Genomic DNA, 27,778 nt, shown 5'->3' with positions numbered 1-27,778 from the left:
TTTGGCTTATATATTGGAAATGTGAACAAGATAACAGTAGAAAGATTCACAACAGTTGATTCTATTTGATGTTCTTTTAGTTTTTGGACTTTGTGCCCACTATGTGACAAATGAACCTTGAATCTTGATCTGGTTTTATTCAGTGTTGTTGCAATACACATCTAGGATTTAGAAGGGACGAAACAGAGGATATGTAATGTATACTTGTTTACAGGTTAGAAAGAACTGGAGCACAGAAAAACAATAAAGTCTTTAATAACTGCCTGCATAGGTGAATTCGACTGGTAAATAGGCAAATGAAGAGTTGGTGTTTACTAAGTAATGCAAAATACACAGCACACTTCTTCAAGGAATAGGATATAGTACTGGGGCAGTATACAAATATGCTTTTTTTTTATTTTTTAAACATAGCCCATGATTAGCAGTTTTGGAATTTTATCCGAATTAGACAGCAGGTTAAATATTTAGCAGGCTAAGTCTAAGGAAAGTAAAATTTCCTATTAAACCCTTTTACACATAAAATCTTCATAAAAAAAACAAGCAAAAAATTAGCAGTCATATCACAGGTGTGATGGCCCTAGGTCTATTCAGCCTAAATAAATCCAGCAGAGCCCCACGCAGGTCCCTGTACCTGAGTCCATACAGGTAGGGTGCCAGGGCTTTGGGCAAAACCAACAGGATGTTACATAGCACCAGCGACACCCAGAGACCTGCACTGGGATGCAGCTCACTACTATAGCTGTACAACAGCAACTCGATGATCAGAAGCAACATGGGACACACAGACAAGAACAGGTGGAGGTAGTGAACGAGAAACGTTCCCTTAGCCCTGGATGACCGCTCTCCTCGCCACACGCCGGATTTGCTGGTATGACAGTAAAGTATCGCGTAACCAGCGACCACCAGGAGCAAGGTGATAAGGACAGCCGTGACAGTTAGCAGCATGCACACCTGGAGTGGCTTTGAGTGGCTAACAGTTAGAACAAGCACCAAAGGAAGAGAGCAGATGTGTTGGGTGCAGGGGCTCATCCTATGGTACCACAGAAAGAGACCCACAGAGGCAGCAGGGAACAAGAAAGACACAACCCAGATAGTGAGGACAGCAGAATAGGTTCTGGAGATAGGCCACAGCGTAGCATATCGTAATGGTGCTAATATCGCTAAGGAAGTGTCCAGCACTATGGCGGTGGCGCTGAAGAGCCCACCACTGTAAAAGATACCCATCAGAAAGAGCATGGCAGCACAGGCCACGTCTGACATCAGCACAGCAGCTGTATTCAAACAGGTGGTTAGCATGTAGAGAGCCACAAAGAGAAGGTCGCTAAACAAGGCATTGGCCAGGAGCAGGTAGCGAGTCTGTTGCCGCAGGTGAGCTTTGAACAGGATCCGGGCCAGGAGAATTGGTGTGGTTAAAAATACAGCCAGAAATCCTAGGATGGGGCAGATCTGGATTACCCTCATTTGTTGAGGAGGCAGAAAAATGTGCCACTCTTGAACAAACAGTTCCATTGCAGTACGAGAGGTGTTAGTCTGGGCAAACTGTCTGCCGAGACGCTCTGCCTGTCCCGAGCTGTTGTACCAGTCCACAAATGTACACAAAAGAGACAGTGCGAAATCCTCCGCAGCCATGAAGAGCCTCTCTGTTCGCCCCTGCAGTAGAGCCTCCATTACTACTTAAATCTGCGTAAGCAAGTGTTCAGCACGGGCAGGTCGCACTTCTCCTCACTGCAGAATGACAGGTAAGCGTGTGAGCCAGGTGATATTGAACGCTTTTGGTCATGTTTCCATGGAGGTAGAGATGAGGGTAAACATCACTTTGCAGGTAAATGGAGCAGAGCTCGCTCTCTCTCTACACGGAGATATAAAAACAGATAGCTTAGCCATAACTAGGCCTGTTGTATAACTTAATCTACTTCTGTACATAAACTAAAGCCCGTTGCCAAGTCTTTATTAAGAACACAAATTGAGTACAAGTAGGTCATGTTTTTAAACTACAGCTTTGTTGGACAGAGGATTAATGACACATACATTCTACGTTTAAACCATTGCCTTCTAAGATAGATATAAAATCTAGTACAACCACATGTTAGTGCAAAATCTTTTTAACTTTTTAATTTTAAATGACAGCCAGTCAAAATAGGTAACATCAGACCCTTCATCTTTATATTCATGCTTTGGTTATTATTATTACTCATAAGAAGCAATTTTGTGCCTATACTAAGTAAAACTTGCCTGGTAAAGTGAAGAACGAGTGCCAAATGTGACCAGTTAACAAAAAAAATTAACTAAACAGACAAAAAAAATTCTAATGGCGTAATTTTCTATTTGTAATGCAGATGAAGTTATAGCTATGATTAGGGAATGAGTTCAGGTGTTTGTTTGATCAGTAAGATGGTGAACATGAATGTGATCATTTAAGAAGCTGTATGATGTTGTAGTACCTGCTGGTCACATCCTTAACCCATATTTTGTCCTTGGTACTGGAGTTGGGCTCCTTTATAGAAATATGGATATAGAGATTGAAGTGGCAAGGAAAAACTCCCTGAGACATCATGAAGACTTAAGACTTATCAAAATTATATATACTATAAACTCAAACAGGACTAGATGTGTTAAAAGGATGTTCAGTATGAGGATATTTGAATATCTTGAGTACAAGAAGGACAGTCTTTATAATCATAGCAGCAGATGTTAATAACAATATGAATAGAGGGAGGTGCTTGTATAAAAAAAACTTTCTTCACAGATGTAAAGCTTTCAGGCAAACAATTGCCTGAACTGTTTTTTTTTTTTAATTATTATTTTCAGTCAATGCCATATAATCCTTTTTTTTAAATCCCTCCTTTATATAAAAATTGACTTTGGCAAGGCAAGAAACTTACTGCACTGTTCGGCACCAATTATGTTTGGCCGTGTAAAACTTTTGCTGTAATTCTTCTTGTTAACTGCTTGCTGGTGTTGGTGAACTGTTGGTGCTAAGCCATCTTTTCCACAGCATCTGCTGAACCGTCTCATAGACCTCCCGATAACGTAAACCGTACAGGTAGGGGGCGCATGCCCGAGGCACAACCATCAGCACAGCCAGATTCACTGTATTGATCCAAACAGCCAGGTTAAGATTATTAGATAACAGCTCAAACCAAACAAGCTCCACTGTAAACACCAGACAGGGTGTGAAGTATATTAGCAACATCACAGCGTGTGCTAGCAGAGTCTGCCGGGCTCGTGAGTAGCTATTGCGCCATATCCCCGAGCTCCTGGTGACCATGTAGAGACGGATGTAGCAGTAGAGGATCAGGATAATGCAGAAAATTACACACACGCTGAAATAGACATGCAGGCTAATCCCAATGGCTGCTTCCATTGAATGCAGTGTGAGGAGCACCAGACACACCTTCAGGATTCCTGGTTTTTCCTGTTTTCTGACCGCCGTCACCACCAGCAATGAGAGTGGACATGTCATGGCTATGACCCACACCAACCCGACTATTTTCTTTACTCGTGACAGATGCAGGATTTTAGTGTAGCGCAGAGGCCAACGCACGGCCATGAACGTGTCAATGACCATCAGTGTGACAGTTAACACAGAGGAGCAGTATGTAGTCACAGTGGTGACCATTATCACCTCACAGAATATGTAGTGCATTTCCATGTCCAGCGCATTACAGGAAATGTTCGTGAGGTTGAAACTGAGGAAAAGGATGTCCGATAGAAGTGTATTGGCCAGGAGGAGGTAGCGCGTTTCCTGTCGGAGAGATGGACTGCTGAAGATGCAGAAGAGGAGCAATGGGCTTATCACCAGAGTGACAGTAGTGAGAATAGCAGCAGGGATGAGGAGGAAATTCATTCTTTCACTCTGCATGACCAGGTGCCACTTTTGCGACAATACAGAGAGGTTAGAATTATTCATCTTTGTGGATTACTGTCTTCTCTTCTGATAGAAGCCTTCGGGATGCACAGGTTCAGGTTCCACCTAAAGGACAAAAACCCAGGGAAGTAAACACTGGCGTGAAGGTTTTTATTTTATTTTATTATTTTTACATTTGCAGCCTTTGGCAGGTGCCCTTGTTTAAAACGACTTACAGAATTGTTTTGAAGACTCGTTTAATAAATCCATCCTGATACCAGTTCATTAGGTTACTGACTAAGTATATAATCGTCCTGGAATACTGTTTAGGAGGTTGCTTATTTAGACAAAACATTTGAGGACATTGCCATTGCTGCTCAGACATTTAAAAGAAAGTTGTTCTACCATCCAGATGCCAGAACAGAAAAGAATGTGAAATCATGCCGTCCTTGTACCCTGAGAGGTAGTGGGCCCAGTCGAGCAGCGCTAGAGGAACAGTGTAGTACAGTACATGCTTTTTCAGTGACTTCAATTACATCTATTTACTTCACATGAATCTATTTTCTTATGGCTTAAAGGGGACTGAATACAAAACCGACTGGTTGAATTTTACGTATTGTCTAAAGTTTGCTAAGAGGCAAAAAAATTAGTTGTTTTACACCGTTTTCTGACGTTTACTCATTTTGGCAAACTATTTTTCTCTGACATAAAAAGTTGTCCATGACAAAAAAATTTAAAACCCCTAAATAACCCATAGAAGCTTTACATTTTCATGTTTTAAGCAAAGAGTTACGTTCATGCTGCCAGATTTGCAGCAAGGGTTGACGCATCATGACAAGCAAATTGCATCACTCCTTTCTGTCATGTCACCACCTATGGGAAGATACTTCCTGTACAACACATTGGCTGTCCCGAAAGGTTTGAATGTTTTTAAAGGGTTTTTGAAGAATGTTTAAGCCAAGAAAAGGATGTTTACCCTCTTTTACTGCTGTTGCAGTCACAGCAGTAATAAAGGACAGGTATGTGCCACTTAACAACCTCGATTCAGCCTGTGGAACAGGATATTATGTGATTTGGAAGTTTTTAAACACAATGTAATACACTTGATAAAACTATGTGGGATACAGTAATGAAAGCACTGTGCTGATAACTTTATAAAAGTTGTAAACAAGAGACATAAGATGCATGTGCTGTGTGTGGAAAGCTGAAGCATTCGCCTTGTCTGGTTCACTGTTACGTTAATGTTATAAACCTCAGATGTTGACTGATGGACACATGGACGATTGATGAATACCCGTCCTATAATACAGAGTTGTCTCATGTACAAAATAAAACTAAATCAGGTACAGAAGGAGGTTAATTGGTGATAATGTTTTTCATGATCATCAACAATCTTTTTAATTAAAAGGGTTTTGTATGGAGCAAAACTCAACACTTTTGTCCTTAATCTAATTTGCTGTCACTATTTTCTGTTTAACTCACTATAAAATCACTCAAAGCACGAATTTGCAATAAAGCTATATTTTTAATTAAAACTCTTTTTTATTAAAAGGTTAAATTATCTATTGTGCTCGAACTATGGTAGGCAGAGCATTTTATAAGAAAAAAAAATCCCACAACATTCACATTTACTGTATATAACCCAGACAATTTAAACAAAATATTTTGGCATTTGTGTTTTTTAACACTGCTGTGACTCAAACACAACATGCACAACATTTTCTATCAGTGTGCAATACTTCTTTTTATGTCGAATCTGAAAAAAAAAAGGATTTAGCTCATTTTGCTGTCGAACTGTTAATCTATACTTTTATCACTTGTTAGCAACTTTAGCCTCTTAGTGAAGTCAAAGCTTAGCATCACCAGACTGCTACAGTGCTTTTATGCATGGCCTAACCTGTTCAGTTGAATTTTCTCTCAACTGTAAGTTATTTGCATATACTGTAAACATCAGTCAAATAAGTTTTATGTAAACACAGATGCCCAAAATATAGTGAAGAGATTTCCTTCATAATAAAATAATATGAAACAAAGAAAACCCCAAAGTATTAGCAATAGACTCAGACTGGAGTCTCTTAAATGATAGAATTTTTTTTCCCCGGAGAACATTTATTATCATTGTAGTTCTAGTTTTTGAAAATATAATGTACACCAGTCTATTGTGCAACAATATGCTTTAGTGACAATGAAAAACTAAAGCATTTGTTTTTTTATTGTCACTCTTAATGTTAACATTAAGACATTAAGAGTGACAGTGAAATCCTCACACCAATACCTTACACAAAGGCACAATAAAAAAAAAGACATATTGCAGCACAAAAGAAGATACGCATCAGCATTTAAATGTACATCGTTTGAGATATTGTTCTTATCTTACAGAGACTTGTGTTATCTGCAGTTATATTGACCTTAATAAGGCAAAATATGGTCAAGTGACTAATCTCCTCCATCACCCATCCCTTTCTGAATATCCGCTTCTGATAAGACCAGGCCCAATTTAGGAACACCACGGATGTAAAGGTGTAAATGTGTGTATAGGTGGGTCTGGTGCTCACGTGTGTTGCTTGAAAATGCAGCCTAAATGTTAGAAATTGGATTGATTATTGATTATTATTTTTTTAATCCTAGGGTACAAGAAGAGTGGTCAAGTGATGTTAGAGTAATATGAAAATCATTTAATAGGATTATAAAAGATGCTGTATTTTATTGCAGTTTTATCTTGTTACATCTTGATTTATTTTAGAGTGTATTTTTTTTTGATGCCATTCTTCAGGTAGTTATTTTGCTACACTTTAAAATTCTGTGTATGTAAACATCATTATAAGACAAACATGTGAAATTAAGAAGCAGCTGTAACTACTAGGCAGAAGAATTCCTTTAATTCTGTCTTAATGATTTATTCATGACGTTCACACACACACACACAAAGCTTCCTAGGTTCTTTCTGAACACTGAAAAGGAGATGAAATAATGACACCACATGCTGCTGTGTACTGTACTGTCAAAGTGATCCTCTGAAAGCCCCATTAAAGCAAGTTCAATCGATTTCAGTCACTTTTAGCCTGGCTAAACACACGCGCGCACACAGACAGATCAATTCCATAGAAATGACTCTCTTACCTCGTCCTCACACATCCATTCCGTCCGCTCGTTCACATCAAACTGCGAATCGATACACACGCGCACACACTACACGCGCACACACTACGCGCGCGCTTACTCTCTCTCCCTATCAGTGCGTCAGCGCTGGCCGGGCTTGTGAACGCGCCCGCGCGCGACCTCCTCACTGCTCTCCAGGCGCTCCCTGACTACACAGCGCGATTTTAGCCAAAGTTCCTGTCACAAAATCACTTTACTCCCAAACAACGCCCTGAAAACGAAGTCCTTCAGCAGGCACAGGAGAAGATATACTGGTGTCTACGCGATTTGTTTAAGCAAACACTATGATACGTTTATGATCCCTGATTCTGTGATGCTCAACTTCCTGCTTTTCACAAACAAACAATTTATACAAGAAGACAAGCAATAAAATACAAGAACAAACAACAATATTTATTATGAAATCAATATAGCATACTACAGCACTGCATTTAGAAACAGAAATGTTAAGCCTCAGTGTCTCTCACGCACCTTGGCTCTTGGATTTTTTTTTCTTCTGAAACTAGAGTGAAAAGAATTGTGTCTCTCTGCATCATCACTGTCATCATCGGTATCATCGTCATCATCGGTATCATAATCATCACTGCTGTACTCCTGGTCTTGCTCCTCTTCCTCCTGCTCACGTGCCACGAGTTTCTTGAACACATTGAACTCTTCCTGCGTGGCACGGGCGACATTGGTGAGATAAATTTCCTCAGAGACGTTGAGAAAGTCTTTGAGGCGTGGATTAAGTACAAGCGTCTGCCCTTTCTTGTCAGGGGTTTGGTAAAGGCCGAGGCGCTCCAGGAAGCTGTGACGACACCTTAGCTCCTCCAGGGAGAGTCTGAAGAGCTTCGCCTTCACCATCTCAGCCTGGCGACAGCCCATACGGAAATATACATACTGCAATTAGATATGAGAGAGAGAGAGAGTTAGCAGGTACAATATAATCTGCTTCATAGTAAAGGTAAAAAAACTCCCAGTACAAAGTGCAGGCTGCTCTCTACTGGCTGGTTTGTTGTCTGGAGTCCTGACAGAGAAATAAAATTAAAATCATCTTCACTACCATAAACAGTCAGAGACAGATAGTAGAGAAGTAAATAAATATGCTGCTAATAATTTGTTGTGGTTTTAAAGCTGACTGCTTTATCCCTTTCTTTGATTTGTAGATGTCATATAACACCAGAACCAGGCAACGTTCCCACATGGCTAACACAGGGCCTGTGTTTACCAAGTGTCTCAGAATCACTACTAGGAATTGCAATCAAAGTAGGACTAAAAATGATCCTACATCAAAACAGGACATTAAAGTTATTTATACAGATTTTTACTCTTACTTTTAAAAGTAGGATCTTTTAGAGGAAAGCCTGTGACGTCATCGTTTACGACACTGAGAACCACAAAGTAAGCTTCACATTATAGTGGGTGTTGTAGTTTTGACAATTTTTTGGCAGTTTAAATAGTGGAAATAATGGAAAATCCAAATATTGAAAGCTTTATGCACATAGACAAAACTTATGCATTCGTGACTCGGCTGCATGACGTTATTCTAATCTGACTGTTTCAATCACAACTGTTTCAAGGCTCAATAATAGGGATGTTGTAGGACTCATTATCTAATCTAAATGACAAGGTAAATTGTAAAGAAATAGTTAAAGGGAAAATCTGCCCAGTCTTTCACCTAAAGATAAAAAAAATGGATGTCAATTTGTCAAACCATGAATGCCACTTGTCAGTTGGCTGCACATACCCCTGAGGAGTGTAAAAAAAATGAGTGTAAACTGTGTTAAAGAAGTGATGTTTGCATTTTGTTTACTTCACGCTGCATGGTTTGAAAACGTATGACATGCAGTGCTGTAAGGGCAAAGTTTGATTTATTATTTCCGACATTGTCGGCAGTGACAAACCCAGTCATCATTGTTTTAAAGCTGCATGTTCTTTCACACAGTAGCACTCCCCTGTGAGACAGCATACAAAATGTTTGTTGATGGACTAGTTGCATACCGCATGCAATTTGTCAGAAAAAGTATTTTGTTTTTGTTTAAAAGTATTTTCTAATGTGTTCCGTGTCAACCAATGTTACCAAAATGTCTCTTCCGCACACAGCTTTGCCTGAAAGACATTTCCTCACATCTTCTAATCAGTTAGGACACCTCCGAGGCTTTACTACATTTTTTGGTGGAGATAGCAGTAATTTCCTATTTTAAGAATCTTGATGAATTGCTTTTACTCCTAAATGTCACTGGGACACCTAAAATTTTTGGCCACTTACGAGTGATTTTCTTACTTTTACTTATTATGCATAGTAAATAAGCACCCAGATTTTTACCCAAAAAAACAAAAAATGTTTGACTCCCAAAAGTCATGGCACAGGTGTATTTCCCATGTCACTTGGCATAAAATAGCAATTTTTACTCTGTCCAGTAAATTTTGCCAATTGAAGTGTGAAGAAATCTGAGCTTGCAGCTTTTCATGTTGAAAATGATACAAACAAATAAAATACCTGCAAACACTTTTACAGCGTTGCCATTTCAGGACATGACCATTTGCTTTAAAGTCATGTCCTGAAATGGCAATGCTGTACAAAACCGATCGGAGTAATACAGAAACATTTTTTTTTTACCTGAAACATGTACTCCAGACGTGCAGGCTCTTCCCCCACTACATGCGGTGAGTCTCGGAGGATGTCTGCCATCTGCTGAGCGTTGAACTGGCACTTCTCTCTGAGGAGCCGAGACACAGCATTCACCCTTTTCACTGAAAACGACAGGATCTGAGGGTAGTGGCTTATCACCCTCTGCAAACTGCCTGACAAACAGAGACCACGGTTTATTAGCGATTTCACAAGCTGCACAAACACCTCCTCAGGCAGCCGTTCTGCTTCAATTCACAAATACTCAGACAAAATGTCATTGAAAGGGGAATGAAAGCATCTGTAGAAGGAATTTATGCATTCACAAGTACAAGTTAGATCTCTGTGGATACACTTCCAGCAAACTCAGATCTGACATGTTTTTTTAACCAGTATATATATGTTGAATTAAGTCTGCAAATATACAGCAGTGTAATGAACACTAAAACCTTCAATCACATTTCTAAATTACATTACATATTTATTAAATTAAAGGTACACTTAAAAGGTACAGCTGGCAATATTTAAAATGGTACAAAAGAGAGTTAGCGCCAACATTGAAAAAAGTATTTGAGTTTCAAATTGAATCTCAGAAAATGAATTTAATCTTGAACTGAATCTCAGAAAACATGAAATTAATCTTGGAAATCTGACTTTTCATCTGAGAATTCTGTTGTTTTAAGTTTAAGGTCAGAACACAAAATTTAATGGTGCCATTAATCTGATTCCAGCATGTACACAACCAAAATTTATCTGCTTATAACAATCATGTGAAATCGGTTGTTTTGTAGATGAACTTTCTTCTGGACAGATCCTTGCTGATGCAGGCTTGAACCCTAAATCCTGCATTCCCATTAAATAGATGTCAGATAGGTGTATTATATAGCTTTGTGTGCACTTGGCTTAAGATATTTTGTTAGGGATTGGGTTTTAAGTTCAAACCGGCATTGATTTTTTTTTTTTTTTTTAAGAGCCACAAAGGAAAGGCATTTAGTATAAAGTAAACTAAAACAGTAAGTAGAAATTAAAAGCTGTTCACCTTCAACAAGGCCAATCTTCCTTAGATTCAAAACCCGCTGCTGCAACTGAGCTTCCTTAAGAGAATAAAGCTCAGGACATTTCTCCAGGATCTTCAGCACACTGGCTGGGTTTAAGCCGAGGCCGAAGAGCATGGTCAATGCTGCCAAGCCATGCTTGTAGCGCACTTTATTTGCTGCCTCGTAGACCATCTCGGCCTGGCTCTCTGAGAAACCCATCTCAGACAAAGACTCCATGGTGAGCTCCCTCCTGCCCTTCTGAGGTGGAACCGCCTCTGATGAACAGAATGGTCGCTGGAGAATAATTAATGGCACCCTGTGTAATACCTTCACAGGGACACATTTTGGTAAGCAGGTTTTCCACGTCCATCGCAGAATCTGTCCGGAAATGCAAAATGAATCATTTATTCAGTTATAATTATGACCCTAAATTAACACTGTAGTGTTGGAGCAAGTGTTTTATTCCTCTAATAGCACAAGAGGAAAACACGACACACTTTAACTTGGGACTGTGAAAAAGCCTGACTTCACCATGTCGAAGTTCATTTTGTATTAGTTAATAAAATAGCACGAAGTATGTATGGAAAAGAAATGATGTGAATGAGCTACAGAACCGGAAGTACATTAGACTGAACTGGTTCTGAGCGGACAGAGCTGCTGACTCGCCGACTAAACCGGGACCACTTCAATTCCGATTAAGTTTGCAGTGAAGAAACCTTTAAACTAAACTCTTAAATAACTCCTTACGGCTTTAAAAGCATCCTAGACATGTAATAATGTCTCCCCGCTGACTGGCTCCAGCTGAACTTCCCTCCATTTACTGTTTCTAGATCACTTCCTTTAAAAAAATCGGTCTGTGAAAAACCTCATTAAACCTCAGAAATCAGGGTTACTTTTAAACCATCTGGAGGTTTCTCACTCACCCCTAAAGCAGTGCGCGCTCGGATACTCATTGGTCCGTCGTCCAAATGTGTCCCCATGAAAACAGTTCCAGTTATAAACCTCGTTCCGGGGGAAAAAAAAAGTTACTTTAAAATGCTTTGATTTATTTTATTTAGATCAAAAAAATGTTTTGAAACCACGCATATCAACTTTAATATTAAATATAAAGTATAAAATACCAGTTTATAATAAAAAATAGTTTTATTTATCTGAAACTTCATTGGTATTTAAAATTTAAATAATTTACCTTAAAAAAAAAATAGTTGTCCAAACAACTTTCTTTTAAACCAAAAATTAAGGCTACACCTTAAAAAGTTTAAAAGATACATGTATATATAAAATCTATGTACTTTTAAAACAGTCACATTATTATTATGTTGCTTTTCAGCATTAATATGTTGCTAGACACTTTTACTTCATCTTTCAAAAATTGACTAAGGTAGTCCTTAAGAAAGACACAAACAAACAAACAAAAAAAAGAAGCATGACATCATTACAATACATTAAAATGCTTTCTTAATTTGTGCACCGGTTATTTTGTACATAACCAGTGCTAAAAAGCCATTATCCATGGAGCATAGAACAGCATGGAAGTTAATTCAATGTTCAGGCAGCCAAAGTCTTCAACATAAACAACTGGAATGAGAAGCAGGACATAAGTGATATTTATTTCACCTTATCTTTTCATCATTTTAACCTTTTCCCATTGCAGGTCTCATTTCAAAAGGAGCACTGAAGCTTCCTTGGCCTTTACTTTTCAGTTAGATACTTAAGGAGTTCAAACTCCAATGCTGCCATAGTTTTCATTTGCTCTTCATCCTCTTCCTCCTCTAATTCATTATCTTCATCCTGGAGAGGCGTCTCATCAGTAGCCTCATGAGTGCTGGTCTCTTGCTGCACATCTGGACCATGGGATGTTTGCTCAGAGTCTAGAGCACAAAAAAAAAACCCAATCATATCCATTTAAAGACCAAAACCTCACACTGTTTCACTTAAAAATCAAGAAATCAACATTTAATGTCTACCAGTTTAGATTAGTAAATCGCATTTAATTGTAAGGGTCTAATTGTTTATCTGCGATTCAGCCTGTGAACACAAATCACAATGAATGAAAAGTTAAGAGAAAGAAAGAGCTAAAACAATACAATAATCGCTAAACATTTTCCTGGGTGACCAGGCAGTCTGTTCGAGAAACATGCTTTGTTTGGGACATGCTGGTAGATGCTTTTTAATCCTCCAGATGTGAAATAGGTACAGGACAATGCTTTGAACGTTGCTGATGCTGCAGTTTTGCATGTGCTTACCATGGTTGCAGGGGAACACTTCACTCCAGCTGTACTCTCCTAAGTTAATGGGCTGCCGGATCCACGATTCTTCTAGAAGCTCCTCCAGAGTCATTCTCTCAGTTGGCTCTCGGTGCAACAAACCAGCCAGCAGACTGTACAAATCTAAAAAACAAAGACAAACACTAACTGCTCCTGAGGATGGCTCCATCTGGTCCGCTTAAAGATCTGTGATATAACGATGGATGGTTCCAAATAACCATGAAGACGGCTTAACACCACAATCGCTTGCATAGTCAAACAGGACTGAAATTGTCAAACGGTTTTCTTACCAAGTCTCAATCAGTGAACAATGGGTAACCACACCAAAGTGTATTTACGGCCTTGTTTAGACTCACAGACCAAATCTGATTTTTGGCATATCACAATTGTAATCAGATTGCTTTTGTGTAGCATAAAAAAAGTAAAAATCCACAGTGAATCTAATGTTTGAAATCCTACTTGAACCACACACTGAAATGCACATTTTTCTGAACACTCTACCCACTCAAATAAAGAGGTCTATTACGTGACTCACAACGCAATGCCAAAGTTCACATGTGCACATGATCGCGTGGGATGGACCTGGAATTGTCCAAGAAATCAGCATTTGATGTCACACAACACGTGATGCAACACCAGAGATATAGGTACACTAACAGCAATCAATGCATACAGGTTGGCAGTAGGGCTGCACGATTTGGGAAAATTGTCACATTGCGATTATTAAGGTCAAAATTGCGATTTACGATTGCGATACGATAAACAAGTGGTATGACTCAACTTGCTTGTTATCAAGGAAAATGCACCCACATTACTAATAATGCTGAAATTTGAATTTGTCAACTGTATATAGTATACAGTGCAATCTGGAAATAAACAATGTTTTTAAATTAAAACAAAATTGTACAAAATTAAATAACAGGTACATCTTTACATTACATCAAATTAACTTTTAAAATAAAAAGTCAAAAGTACAGATAAAACAAATTCCCCTTTTTTAAAATATATTTTAAAATTTTGTCAAAACAGGGACATTTAAGGAGGATGTAACATACTTTATTGGTATTCTTATCAGATCACTCACCATCTTTAAAGGTCCTACACATTATATTTTTCATTAAATTTTAATATGATCTTTAGGGTCCTAATGAAAAGTTTGTATTATACGTTAATTAAAAATTCAAAAGGATTGTGTAAAAAAAACACTACTTTTACCTGGTAAAAACTAGCTCTGTTCTCAGCAACCTGTTTCAGTACATGCTAATTTAAATGCTCATGACCTCTGCTGAGCCATCCCCCCCCCCCCCCCGATCTGTGGGGCGTGACATGTCAGGTATAGCGACGGAAGTGTAGTCCAGTGCGGGCAATGCTTTGTGGGTAATGCAGTCCAAACTGGAAAACTATGGATTATAGAGCCCGAGCCTGTTTTCTTCAGTCGTTTTTGGTTTGATTTAAGTACGGAACCTACGCGGAAGTTTGTAATATCGCCTGACAACGCAGAAATTAAAAGAATGGACATGCATCGACCCGTTTGTCTTTCTCATCACTGCATGGGCATGAATTAACGGGCTGTTGCGCTGCCGCGAGCAACAACAACAAAAGCGGAGAAACTTACCGAGAGAGATACGGACGTGATGTGTTTACTGATGTGTTTACATGACTTCTTAATCTTCGACAGACATCGTTATAAACCATCTAACGTAACAAAGGTAAACATAATATAGTTTTCCGACTACGTACACAGTTTGCAACTAGACAGTCACCTCAATGCATTGTTTATTATAAACGGCGATTAGGGATTATATAGAGACGGATGTACATAGAGAAGAAGCCATAACCATGTTGTATGAGAGTATAAGTTAACTTACACTCCGCATTCATCGTGATTATTAGAAAAGGCGATCTGCAAAGAGTCATAGTAAAATAAATCACACTCACCGAGCCTGGTGAAGATGAAGCAGGAACATGAAGCGTTAGTACAGATCCGATTTTTAGGAGCAGCTTCCTAGTAAAACCTGCTTTATATTGACCCGCGTTTATAAAGCAGTCTGGTGAAAAATGATTATCGCAAACATGAACGCATTTGGGTAAATCGGCGGGGACGTTAGCTTTAAAAACTAAATTCAGCCACTGCGTCCTCAGTGGCTCAGATACCTAACCCTAGGTAGGTACCCTAGGTCACTAACCCTAGGTAGTGAAAGACGACTGCTGTGTTCGCTATTACACCCAACAACTGTACACAACACTCGCTTAGGCGCCATTTTGCTCCAGCGGCGAAAAAAAACAATGGCCGACAGCGTCTTCTCACTCGGGGCGGGTCTTTGCTAAAACACCAGTGTCAATCAACTTGTGTAGGAACGCCCTCTTGTGGTGTGGCGTCACAAGGCAAGGCTTTTGCGATTGGCCTGATTTCAGAAGGGGGATGTTACTGTAATAAACGAAAAGAAAACCACTGGGCGGCTCTTTATCATCGTAGAGTGGTTGTGTACGCACTCTCCTAACACACAGTTTAGTCCAAACTGCTTAAAATAGTGCATGTAGTGCTGTATGACCCCTTTAATCTAATGATGAAGGAAAGATTAAAGAAAAGAGTCCTTTAAACATATTAATTTTAGAGTCATGCTAATAATTTAAATGAGACATTTCTTTGTGACACACCGATTTCTACACTGTATTTCCATTTATTCTTAAATAAATCTGTTAATAGCTGTCCTTTCTAACGTACAGTTAAGTAGCTTTAAATATGGAAAGATTAAATCAAATTAATTTAACTTACTAATGGCCAAATTAAGTCTATGCCCGAAGCACTGGAACCTAGCCCAGTGATTAAGCGCCACTGCTTTGGCGATGTTCGTGCCGTTGTCTGTTGTGACATTGACCAAACCATCGTTACAGAGGTCCCATGCAGACAGTGGCTCTCTCAAACTCGCGGCTACAGTATGTTCTCTCCGGTGTGATCGTCAGGGAAATACGAGGTTTGCAGGCTACTATATGTCTAAGTCGTCCTGCTTGACCAAAGGTCTGTAGGGGTTAAAAAGAATTTTACTGCAGTTATTTCAAGTTGAACCTCGCTACGTCACTTACTGAGACTTAAACACATCTGTAATAATGTGTTGTTTTGTTCTGCTCACACTGGGTTGTGCTTTGTTTGGTCTCTTTACTACTCTTGGCTTTTACCGCCATGCAGAATTGCCTGTGTTGCTTCAGGTGCTGATATAAATTTGTCGTGACTTTAGTTTTGCCAATTTTGCACAGTACCCCTTTCTGCTCAGTGTCCGATAGCCTGAAACTTAAAAAAAAGGTTGCATTTTTTCTGGGCACAAGACACGCCGGTCTCTTCTGTATCCATTTTCTCCCGTCTTCACACTGCGCTGCGGAAAGTCACGTGAACACCAGCACGCGCGCTACACGAGACTGACTGGGTATTTTTAAATTTTTGACATAAGAAATGGCCATGCAGCTCTTAGAGTGAATGTCTTGTTACATCCGCAAACGCATTTGTTTATTTAATATAATCGCAACATTTGCTGTAATGTAATCGCATAGGCTGACATTGCGATTGTGATATGATTAATCGTGCAGCACTAGTTGGCAGTGTGTAAAATCTTGGCTGCCAGTCTAAACAGGCCACACAAACATTTTCTGTTCCAAGAGTTTAATTTATGACTATCTGGTATCACCCAAATTATGTTCCCTTTGAGTCTACTTCCCCATTTCATCTCAGGGACTTTTTCCCTTTCCAGCATCACTACAAACACATTTGTTTATGCAAAAAAAGCTGTACAATTTAACAGTTTGTTAGTGTTTAAGATTCTTCAGAGCCCCTTGTTCACACAAAGCTCGTATTCAGGCTCCTTGTAATTGGGTGCCTCTACACTGTAAACTGACAATCATGGAGGTAAGCTTGATTCCAATTTAATAACAGCACAACAGAAACATCATCCAGTGTTTCCATTAAAACTGTAAGAGAATGTAAAACCCCACAAACGAGGCACTAGAGTTGGCACATACAGTACATCCCTGCGTGTGCATGCATACATCTGTATCTCAGTTAGTTACCTGTAGAGATGTCACAGGGAATGGTGAGTTTGGCTTGGATAGTCTCTTCTACACTACAAAAGGGGTTTTCGCTGAACAGCAGCGTATATACAAGCACTCCCAGAGACCACATCTCCAGTTCTGGTCCTTTATACCTACACATAAAATACAAAACTTCACAGTTTTTAACTGTGTTCCATCTTCAATAAAAAAAAATCATCTTTGGGTATTCAAATGCATCTTAAAAATACAAATATAAACTAGGTCGAATGTTAAATATGTAGGGAAGCACTGTAGCACTGTTAATGTGGTGTACATACGGGTTTCCTTGCAGCACCTCAGGTGAGCAGTATTCTAGTGTGCCGCAGAACACATGGAAGAGCTTGCCTGGTTCCAGCCGGGTTGCAGAGCCAAAATCGATCAGTCTGATATGAAACTTCGTGTCTATGATGATATTTTCATCCTTAATGTCCCTGTGCAATATGCCTTTTCCACGAAGGTAAGTGACTGCCGACACCAACTGCACGCACAGAATTATTTTCTTTTTAATAAATCCTGGTCCTTTAACATAAACAACTTATGTACCCTAAACACAATGGTGGCCAAAAGTTCCAAAACATGTATTATAGTTCTTTCTGTGCACAAAACAGGTGATTGCACCAATTATCTATCTGGCTAAAGATTTGTGATGGTATTTAGGTTCTGGAGTCATGGACTGGGTCATCTTAAGACCTAAACCTATAAAACACTGTTGTACATTAGGGAAGAAAGCAGTCAATAAACCATCTTCTGCACATGGTCATCAGGGAATAATCAATGGACAAGTGACACAAGAGCACTGCAAATGTCTTTTTGGCTCTATATCCAACTCCAGATCCAGCATATTTTGAAGAATAAAAGACGCTCTTGCTAAATATTGATTGTGTATAAAAAAAAAAAAAAAAAAAAATAAAAAAAAAAAGAGGAAAGGGTCATTAAAACAGAATTTTCCTTTTGTCACCACTGTAGGTCTCACATTTACCATCTTACAGACACCCACCTGCCTGAAGATGTAGCTGGCTAGTGGTTCATCCAGTCTGGGCTGCATGTCAATGAACTCAAACAAATCAAGGCCATCTCCATGCTTCTCCATCACCATCTGGAAAAAGTTCCCATTCTCAAACACCTCCAACACCTTGGCAGAAAAAAAAAAAAGATTAAATATGACAAGCAACAGACATTTTATACAATCATGTGAGGTAGTTTAAATTAATTCTTCATACAATATATAGACACTTATAAAAAAGGAGCAAAAACACAAACTGCTCGTACAAAAGTCCTGCCAGCTGTCGATAAGGGAAGCCTTCAAACAACAAACTGCATTTGGGTTTTCCGATGCATCATGTAGACCAAAGTTATTAATTCCTTTTGAAACATAAATGTAACTGCTACCATGAATGATTTAGCAGATATGTACATATCTGATTTTTATATTTTTTTTAAATAGTTGGATAAAATAAAAAACTCATCATATTGCCCAAGTTGTGCTGAAGAAAAGTTAAAACATTGTTTAAAAAAAAAAAAAAAAAAAAAAAAAAATAATTATATATATATTATATATATATATATATACATACATACACACACACACTAAAAAGGTTACCTGGTCTGACACAATGCAATTCTTTACATCAACAAGTGTTTAAGGCAAAGTAAAACAAATTAAGAACTACTCTTTACATAGGGTAGATGGAGGGGAGGGTATATAGGTTGAATCGCTAAAATAAATCAAAATACTGTCTCAAAAGGTCATATTTATTCGTTGTTTGTATTAAACCACTTTGGTCCTGGCAGGTAATGCTAGCCTGTTCTGCTGGCTACCATCACAAAGATATTCCAATCCTGTGGGGAAATACTGCTTGTACAACCATAAAATTAAGATGCATGGCATTGTTTTATTTCGTATGTAAATCAGTTCAATCCAGTGTGATTGAATCATCACTACAGATGCACGCCTGAAAATTTTATCCTAAAAGCACTTGGTCACCTTTAAGAGGGTTAGTTTATGGTTTTCAGATGAAAAACTTGTGTACCTTGACAATGTTAGGGTGACGCAACCGAGCGAGCATGGCCACTTCTTGAGTGACTTTACCGAGCTCAGGGTCCATCACCCAGCACTCCTCCACCACACTGTCCTTCCTAATAAATTTCACTACCACCTGTGAGGAAACAAGAGGTTGAAACCACGAAACAGACTCTATTCCTTAAGCCTCCCAGTTAAGCCATTAAGTTCTGAAAACAATACTTTCTAACCTCCTGTTCATCACGACGTCGTGAGGCAAGCCAGACAACACCAAAGGCTCCCTTTCCTAAGGGACGCAGTGGATGGTAGTCTTCTTCAAACTGTCCTTCACATGCTCCAGACTGCTCCAGGTTCATAAAGGAATGCAGACCCTTACCATAGTCTGCTTCGCTGATCACCTGAATAAAAGGGCAAAGGGAAAGCAGACACTCTTTGGATGCTTGCTCCCCATTGAAAAAAAACAATTTTGTATGAAATCTCCAGATAAATCCCAAGTAAATGGTGGAACCACTGCTTTTAAAGAGATAAGCTTTTATTTTTTAAGGTCACTGGCAGTCGTATAAGCATTTCACTGCATATCGTACCGTGTATGAGACAAATAAAATTTTTATTTGATTATTTGCCTTACTAATGATTACCTCTCGCAGACTGGAGTCCGGGCCATCCTCAACGGAGGACTCTGCTCTGGAGGTTTGTATGCTCTGCAGTGACTCCTGCTGGTGAAGGAAAAGATGGCTCCCACTCAGCCACACACAGAACAAACCACCACCATTAGAGAGAGCAGCTCTGCGCACGTCGCACTGGACCTCTGCATGCACACAAGTATACAAGTCAGAGACCAGACCAGAGACACATATACATATATTATATTTCACTTCAATAACAAAAATAATCCTTGAAGTAATTTGATTAGTAGATAATGAGGAGAAATATTAAATACAAAAAAAGGGAGTTGTGCTACAGATGGAAAAATCTAACAAAATTTTAAATAGTTGCACAATATAAAAAAATAGCACAGTATACCAATAGGTGTTCCATCTCTGTGATAGCAGTTGGCTTGAAACTTGCCCTCTTGCATTAGTGTGAAAGGGGAGAGTGTTGTAGCATGACTGGACAACAGCTTTTTTGGGGTGGAGGTTGCTGGTCTGTTACTTGATAAAAGCATCCCACTTTTACAGAGCTCTGAAAATGGAGTACATTGTTCAGAACCTTTCAACTCGTTGTTCCACTGCTCAATATTTGCCCCTAAAAGTGACTGTTCTTTCAGTGAGGAGCCGACACCTGTCCTCAAACATTCTGGTTCATCAAGTTTGTTCTTTGGGAGGTCAGGGGGTTCGGTTTCAGGCTCAGACTCCACAACACAAGGCGATGGTGTTCGCAGAAGCTCAGCCGTGTCACAGTCACTTAACTCCAGCCCTGCAACGGCAAGTGCAATGGCATCGCCATTTGCATCCAGGTCAAGGAAGCAGCTGCTTGAATCTTCTAATTCTACTTCCTGTTGCGTGTTGTCTGGTTTTTCAGCACCCGCCCACTTTTCACAGAATCCAGAGGATGAGCGACTGCCAAGAGAGATCACCTCAAAGCTGGAGTTCTGGAGTCTGGTTGAACATCCCTGGGACTCAAGCAAGGTGAAGGTATGCAGTAGAGCTGTGGTAGAATTTTCAGGAATGGACTCATCACACTGGGCTATTACTGCAGCTGCCTCCTTGCACAGTTCTGTAGTGTCCTCCAAACTAGATGAAAAGCCACCACAAAACAAATCGTTTAAAAAAAAAAAAAAAAACAAACAAACAAAAAAAAAAAAAAAAAAAAAACACCCTGGAGAGCTACATCAAACACAGAGCAAAGTTACCACCCTTTTCGTTAAGACACAGAATTACATCATTCTATTTAAAATTTTACTCAGAACCCATCTGTTTGAATGACTCTTCAAATTTGCCTTATGTAACAATTTCAGCAAAGATGTGTGTATGGTAAACCAACTTTCTTCTTTAATGCTATGGTTTCAAGAGTCGTAGCAAGCTCAGGCAAGAGGTTAGTAGTTCACCTGTTCACCAATGAGCAAGAGGTTAGTAGTTCACCTGTTTGGGGGCATGGGCAAGATTGCAGGAACAGTAATAGCAGAAGGAGCTTGATGCTCTTGCTTGGCCCTGATCGTAGCAAAAGCTCGCCTTCCATTTGCAGCACCTCGTTTCTTTTTCACCAACATACTGTCTTTGGCCAGCAAAATCATCGGACCTTACCAAAAACATACAGTACAGAAAGATTATTTATTTGGTCCATTTCATATAAACATGCTATACAGACAACCTGGGCATAACATCAAGCTATGCCAATTTTTGCTTCATTATTTCCCCATTACCATAGTTTGCGAATGATGTACATTCCTCATACAATCTACATAACAGACTGACTATAAAAAGGAAAAGACAGTACTCACTACATGTTTCTTGATTCCCCTTTTCTGAGATAGCACAAGCAGAGGGGTTTAAAACACTGCCTTCACCTTCATCAGAACACCTGGTGGAGTCTAAGTGGAGCAGAGAAAGAATATTAGTCCAGACAGTCAACTTTATTGATTTTTCTTTATGTTAATCATGTGGTGTTTGATGCACATTACCCCCCTCCGATTCACTTATTCTTAAAACTTTTTTTTTTTTAATCCTCTTTTTCAAGCCTTAGCTAGGATTGCTAGCATTCTGTTCATTATCATGCAGAAACCTGAACATTTTAGGAGAATACTCAACTCCTGGCCATGTTTCATGAAATTCTGTCAAGCCAGTTTTGTGTACAATAGTGAGCACATGGGTTGAGTGGCAGCGAATGCAATTTTCGACTAACTTGTGCTCGCCATATTGTAAAGCTAGTGTAAGTAAGTGTGTATAATGAGTGTGTCACTCATTTGTCACAAACATTACTGCACAATTCTTCTTTCGCATATACCAGTGTAACTGGGGTCAGAGCATAGGGTCATCCATGACCACCCATGAAACAGAGAGTCAAGGGCTTTGCTCGAGGGCTCAACAATGGCGACCTGGTGAAGCTGGGACTCAAACCACCAACCTTCCGATGAGTAACTTAGTACCATAGCCCTCTGACCTACCACTGCAATTGAGTACCTTCCAGGGCATCAGTACAGAGTTTGAAACTGTAGTATCTGGACAACCCTAATACGCGTTTTGTGGTGGTGCTTTAATTGCTATAAAGTATGCTTATGACCTGATTAAAATGTAAACAACTGGAAAATAAATAAATAGAAATATTCCTTCACCCATTCTTCAGTAAACTATTTATACTGGTCAAGGTAACAGTTCTTGAAACCTATTCCAGAAACACTTGAAACCAGATTTCTCAGAGAAGGCAAATATACCCGAGTGGTTACTAGAAGAATTAGATGCTGAACTGTCTTCGTGATAAGATACCAGACTGTGGCTTCTGTCGAAGGAACACATAGCCTCGTAAAAGGCTGGAATCAGGAAGGTGATCATCTATACACATGCAGAGATAAAAATGAACATTACATATGGTTTTTATATTTCGTAAAAAATATACTGTATACTCAAGTATGCTTAAAGCAAAATTACCAGTAAATTGACAAAATGCATGATTTGCCTAAATTCACCCCCCCCTTATTTTTTTTTTTAAAAAAGTTAAAGATGACATGCATGTTTTTCTTTGCTAGAGACCCCATAGTTTTAGTGCATTACCTTGCCTACAAGCTCAGTCATGCTATATCCCACCAGCAGAGGACAATAGATGCTGTTGATGCTGTTAATGGTGCCATTAGGGTATAGTGTCAAAAGGCAGCTGGAGGAAACAAAAGTCCAGAGTGACCCAGAATAAACCACATCTGGGATGAGCGAACACTTGCCTTCACCAGGAACAACTAGAGAACAGAACTAAAGGTTTAAATGTAGACCAACTGCAGCAATAAATCAGAATTCTTTACTTTAGCAAAATATTGGAGCTTTGGAGTTTTCTCAAAAACCAGTAGAAATAATGAGTCAAAGAATAAACACAGACCTGCTCCTGTGTCACTGAACACTGAATGTGAAATTTCACTGGACTCAGCACAGGGGAATTTGCCGGTCTGGCTCAATGGCTTCACACAGGATACAGCGGCACGCAGTCGCACACACATGTGCAGCTCTGTGTCGTTCCTGCCCTGCACACACACCCTCTGCACACGCATCATCTTTGGGAAGACACAAACCAAGTCATTTAATCCATGTACACCACAAAAACAAGCACTCATTTCTGCTACGTTGAGAACATTCTTTAAAAAGGAGACACTTGTGTGTTTAGAATCATCGTAAACGAACAGAAGTAATTTAAAAGCTATTTAGAATAGTTGGTACTTCTTGTAATGACGGCATTAAAATCATCATAATACAATAGGCTGGGCAATAAAGTACTATGAGAAATAATGTGTGTGCATATGTAATAACATTTTTGATTAAACAGCTGTAAATCATTGTGTGCTCCAGACCTTCGGGATGGATTGACACTGCAGTGGAACATGAAGCGTTGGCATCAGAGATGTGACTGCAACCCCCATCAACTCTTCAGCATCACAGTAACCATGGAGATGTGCAAAGGTGGAGTCGCAGCCGAGGATTCCACCCTAAAACATACATTATTTTTGTAAAAATGTATTATTGCCATTACTATTATTGTGCTTCATTACTATTTAGCTTGCCAGCTAAGAGAGTATGTATTGGCTCCATTTCAGCAATTATTTACACATTGTCATGACTCATTATTTTCATTATTTATTTTGACCAATAATATTTAGTCTAGCGTACAACAGTTAATCCAAGGGTGAATAAAAGCCAGAACCAAAGCCATAGCACATTTCTACCAAACTCAAAACCGTCATGTGCTTAAAATTATCTATAATCTATTAATTAAATGCAATCTATATGCTAAAGCTATGTGGTAGCATGGATCCTATAATGTGCAGTACAAGCTATTCATCCAGACAATTCAATCCATTAAAAAAAACCTTAATCTCACCTCTTTAGAAAAGGAGAAGTGGGCCGATATCCTCTCCACTCTTTCCAAAAGCAGTTCGCAGGTTTTGTGATTTTGTGAGCGTGTCCAAACAGACACAGGGAACTCGATGCCTGATTTACTTATAGCATTCACCTGCAAGGAAGAAGGAAGACTTGTTTGCAAGTGAAAAAACACCAAAATGTTAAAGAATAGCTACAATTAAGAGGTAAATGACAAACATGCGTGGCTCTCTCTCTCTCTATAATATATAGAGTGGTTTTTAGGCTACAAGACTCAGCAAGTTGTTCGCCCATGAAGGAGTCTACAACGTGTTTGTGCTTGTCCGTCCATTTCTGGGAACCATTACATTCAGGGCATATTCTAGCCTCATAAGCAGTATTCAAGACCCTGACCGGAATAATTCAGTTACTAAAGATAAACACATTTTTTTCAATGTAATATTCAATACTGACAAACCGGATGGATTACCCCGCCCCCAACACACATACACACCATTCCCACCATGCATGTATTATTTGGGGGGGGGGGGGGGGATAAATAAAACATGTATCTACCACTTTTCCTGAGATAGTAAGCAAGTTGCCTGAAGAGTCCAGGCTTTCCTCTCCCAAGACATCCTCAGTCATCTGACTAGTCTTCAGGAGAAAGGTCAGCACTTGCCCAATCATCTCACAGCGCGTGTATTCAAAGAGGTTACAGGCTTGCTTGTTCACTTCCACCACCTACAACACACACATACTTCATCAAAGACAATCTGAGATCTGTAGCTTACACAACATCATTCATGCCATTTTGCTCCTTGTAGTTAAACAAATGATCATCTTTAACTACAAAGCATATGCTTATAAGAATTGCACCAGAAAGACTGTGGGCACTTGTCAATACAATCGTCTTCGGGACAACTTCTGACTTTTTGTTTACAACATAATTCCATTCCATAGTTTGGATGTTTGTGTGTGCGCACATATGAATATAAGCGTTAGTGAGATCATCAGACGTAATAACCTCTCCTGTATTTGTACATTCTGGCAATTTTCTTCAGCACTGATTTTAATCCATTTTCTATTTGACTGTTTTTAATGCTGGGTATTCACATAGATAGTACACACATATAATTACCATCTAGGTAATTAATAGTTACCTAGCTGGTTTAAACAACAGGTATTTTTTTTGCATTAAAACTAAAACAACAAAACCTTAGAATTATGATCTAATGCACACATAAGATACAAACATGATTTGGTAATCATCTAGTTAAGTTAAAATATCTCATAGTTTTCCTCCACCGTTATGACTGGCATGAAAGTCATAAGAAAAAAAGGAATACACTTATGAATAGCCTACGGTCAAGGGAGCACAGAAAATAGTTGCTGACCCATCTCATGTCCTACACTCTGGCAGAAAGTACACAACACCAAAGTGCAAACTTAACCAATGTAAAAACTCATTACTAAAACTGAACTAAAACTTACAGTTCCCCAAAGTCCAGGGAACTGTGCAATGCGTCATTTTGTGGGCAATTTGTTGTTTAAATTCGGAGGACATGTGAACTGATGTGTGCATTAATGTGTTTTCAGTATAATTGCATGCTTTCTTTCTCAGCACATTGTGATGGCTTTATTTATAAGTGACTTAATAATCCAATAAAAACCCATGGAGTTATTATACTGTACCTGTGCTGTAGTACAGTCAACAGTGATTATGGCTTTAGAAGGGTTGTGGATGACCTTGAGCCCTTTCTTCCCAGAGCAGGGACATTGAGAGAGCAGCTGCTCGAGCAGTGAGGTCTTTAACAGAGAACGAGAGGACTCTGAAGCTCCGCAACTGCAAAGGGGTGATAAAGGAACATCCTTTATCACTGCTGGTGAGGTAAGCACAGAGTTAACAGGGCAGGTTATTACATACACTTACATTACCATGCAACAGTATAACAGTGCTCAATTAATAATCTGGAATTCACCCTCATTGTTTATGTTTCACTAATAAGCAATATCTTGTACTATTTAAAAAGAATTGCGTCAAACTCTGCCAAGAACTCCTTTAGCGTGCCATGGATGACCCGTCCCTCATATAGAGGATCGTTACCCGTGTTGAAACTTGGGTGTATGGGTACGGCCCTGAGACAAAGCAACTGTGGGGACATCCTCTCTCCAACCGGAAAAGGCAAGTCAGGTCCACAGCTCGACCAAGTGCATGCTCATCATCTTTTTCCAAAATTTGCAGAATTATACAGCAAGTATTCATCCCCAAGGATTAAAACAGTCAATAGAAATTTTCACCAATAGGTTTTAAGGTGTCTGGTAAAATTTTGGTAAAGTTTAAGGTAAAACTCTCGAGTATTATAATTATACACTGTATATAACATGTATGTATGTATAATACACTACCAGTCAAAAGCTTGGACACACCTTCTGTGTCTTTAAGGTCGTATTTTATGTCCTTTTCACACACTTATAGGTGAAACGTGATAATCTTCTCTTACCTGCAGTGGACACTGGAGTGTGCTGTAATAATCTCTCCTCTGGTGGATGTTTGGGCGGAGTCTCGTCCAGTCCCAGCAGAGCGGGTTGACTCTTAGCAACGGCACAAACACAGTCGCCCAGGCCATTAGCATGGCTAGCCTTCTGTTTATCAACTATGTGACGCCACAGCGACATTTTTTGCTCTTAAAACACAAAAACACACTATTAACCACATTATTCTTTTAAAATAACGTTGGTGGTGCCATATAGAAACGAAAAGACACAATATTATAACAAACTAGCTAAAATACCGGTATCCACCCAAATTAGCCAACTAGCTAACAAAATAAAAATTATTCTTCATTTCATGAAGCCCGACGTGCGGATTCACGGGCAGCTCGGAGCTCTCCTCACTTACCGGTGATACTGAGATAAATAAACACACCGCCGGTGTACGCTAAGCTTCAGCGTTTCCCTGCAGGCCGCCTCGACAAGCTACTGCTCACTCGAAACGCGTTCTTCCCTCAAATTTAAATGACGAGATACTAAAAGTGACATTACAATGTTTTTGCAAAGCCGTTCTCATCTAATAACAACACAAACAGAGCAAAAGTCAAAACACCTCCTTTAGTTAACACATACAAATTACTTCGACACCGACAACAGCAACCTGTAGAGTTTGGCGCTGCTACAAACGAATTAACATGACGCGCCACAACCGACCAATAAAATAGCCGAGACGACAAACACGACCGGCAAATCAACCAATTACGAACGTTAGTAGGCGGGGCTTGTTCTTTGATTCAAGACGCAAGCTCTCGATGAGACAATAAACCTGGACAATAAAATGGTAAAGCGTTTCTTTTGCTATAGAAAGCATTACTAGGTAAATCTAGTATGTATGAGTGAGTGTCCCCCCCCGTGTTGGACGCTAGATCTCTAATGATCTTACTCAAGCTTCCACTATAGTCCTTTATCCTGTATACAGGGTCTCTGCGGCTTGTAACCTAACCCAGGAGACTTTGGGCTTGAGGCAGGGGACTAATCCATTGCAGGGCACACACACATTGGGGCAGCCAATTAGCCTAACCTGCATGTCTTTGGACTGTGGGAGGAAATCCACAAAGCAGGGGGTTGAGGATGCAAGTTCCATGCACACAGAGAGGAGAATTAAGCATGGCTGGGAATTGAACCCAGATTGTAGAGGTGCAAGGCGACAGTCCTAACCACTACACCATCATGCCGCCAAAACATTAGCAACATTGCCCAAATTCATTAA

The 27,778-nt window shown here is 39.5% G+C and overlaps 4 protein-coding genes across 5 annotated transcripts; all 4 read right to left on the bottom strand.

Moving 5' to 3' along the window:
* LOC128513246 (probable G-protein coupled receptor 148) lies at window positions 1-2,457 on the bottom strand. Its single transcript, XM_053486955.1, has 2 exons — window positions 2,442-2,457; window positions 1-1,849 (listed from the first exon to the last, which is right to left on the bottom strand). Exon 2 carries the CDS (start codon window positions 1,666-1,668, stop codon window positions 556-558), a length of 1,113 nt encoding a protein of 370 aa, XP_053342930.1. The 5' UTR covers window positions 1,669-1,849; window positions 2,442-2,457; the 3' UTR covers window positions 1-555.
* Window positions 2,458-2,854: 397 nt separating this feature from the next.
* Window positions 2,855-6,989, bottom strand: LOC128513247 (probable G-protein coupled receptor 148). Its single transcript, XM_053486956.1, has 2 exons — window positions 6,968-6,989; window positions 2,855-3,973 (listed from the first exon to the last, which is right to left on the bottom strand). The coding sequence occupies exon 2, from the start codon at window positions 3,908-3,910 to the stop codon at window positions 2,942-2,944; it is 969 nt and encodes a 322-aa protein (XP_053342931.1). The 5' UTR covers window positions 3,911-3,973; window positions 6,968-6,989; the 3' UTR covers window positions 2,855-2,941.
* A 389-nt stretch (window positions 6,990-7,378) lies between these two features.
* Window positions 7,379-11,658, bottom strand: mterf4 (mitochondrial transcription termination factor 4). Of its 2 annotated transcripts, none has more exons than XM_053486864.1 (4): window positions 11,578-11,658; window positions 10,657-11,032; window positions 9,609-9,793; window positions 7,379-7,888 (listed from the first exon to the last, which is right to left on the bottom strand). In XM_053486864.1, exons 1-4 carry the CDS (start codon window positions 11,632-11,634, stop codon window positions 7,460-7,462), a joined length of 1,047 nt encoding a protein of 348 aa, XP_053342839.1. In that variant the 5' UTR covers window positions 11,635-11,658; the 3' UTR covers window positions 7,379-7,459. The 2 variants fall into 2 exon arrangements, with proteins under 2 accessions (XP_053342839.1, XP_053342840.1); XM_053486865.1 differs by lacking the exon at window positions 11,578-11,658 and adding an exon at window positions 11,402-11,562.
* Window positions 11,659-12,086: 428 nt separating this feature from the next.
* pask (PAS domain containing serine/threonine kinase) lies at window positions 12,087-27,176 on the bottom strand. The gene is made up of 20 exons (XM_053486198.1): window positions 26,918-27,176; window positions 26,520-26,702; window positions 25,711-25,898; window positions 24,592-24,759; window positions 24,038-24,169; window positions 23,511-23,645; window positions 23,045-23,216; window positions 22,729-22,907; window positions 22,392-22,509; window positions 21,462-21,551; window positions 21,103-21,259; window positions 20,045-20,754; window positions 19,660-19,829; window positions 19,252-19,419; window positions 19,032-19,157; window positions 17,999-18,133; window positions 17,280-17,479; window positions 16,981-17,114; window positions 12,901-13,044; window positions 12,087-12,525 (listed from the first exon to the last, which is right to left on the bottom strand). Exons 2-20 carry the CDS (start codon window positions 26,692-26,694, stop codon window positions 12,347-12,349), a joined length of 3,480 nt encoding a protein of 1,159 aa, XP_053342173.1. The 5' UTR covers window positions 26,695-26,702; window positions 26,918-27,176; the 3' UTR covers window positions 12,087-12,346.
* Window positions 27,177-27,778: the final 602 nt, after the last annotated feature.

This window comes from Clarias gariepinus, chromosome 25, assembly GCF_024256425.1.
Source record: "Clarias gariepinus isolate MV-2021 ecotype Netherlands chromosome 25, CGAR_prim_01v2, whole genome shotgun sequence".
NCBI lineage: Eukaryota > Metazoa > Chordata > Actinopteri > Siluriformes > Clariidae > Clarias > Clarias gariepinus.
This window is presented reverse-complemented; position numbering and strand designations above follow the sequence as displayed.

Bases quoted from the DNA above. Each gene is read 5' to 3' on its own strand.
- mterf4 (XM_053486864.1), bottom strand. From the start codon at position 11,634: ATGGGGACACATTTGGACGACGGACCAATGAGTATCCGAGCGCGCACT. The intron at 9,794-10,656 runs GTGAACAGCTTT...TCTGTTTGTCAG, and splicing joins GAAGATTGGCCTTGTTGAAG to GCAGTTTGCAGAGGGTGATA. The intron at 7,889-9,608 runs GTAAAAAAAAAA...ATCTAATTGCAG, and splicing joins GTCTGGAGTACATGTTTCAG to TATGTATATTTCCGTATGGG.
- pask (XM_053486198.1), bottom strand. From the start codon at position 26,694: ATGTCGCTGTGGCGTCACATAGTTGATAAACAGAAGGCTAGCCATGCT. The intron at 25,899-26,519 runs GTAAGAGAAGAT...TTACCTCACCAG, and splicing joins CACTCCAGTGTCCACTGCAG to CAGTGATAAAGGATGTTCCT. The intron at 21,260-21,461 runs GTGAGTACTGTC...GTTTTTGGTAAG, and splicing joins GGGGAATCAAGAAACATGTA to GTCCGATGATTTTGCTGGCC.
- LOC128513246 (XM_053486955.1), bottom strand. From the start codon at position 1,668: ATGGAGGCTCTACTGCAGGGGCGAACAGAGAGGCTCTTCATGGCTGCG.
- LOC128513247 (XM_053486956.1), bottom strand. From the start codon at position 3,910: ATGAATAATTCTAACCTCTCTGTATTGTCGCAAAAGTGGCACCTGGTC.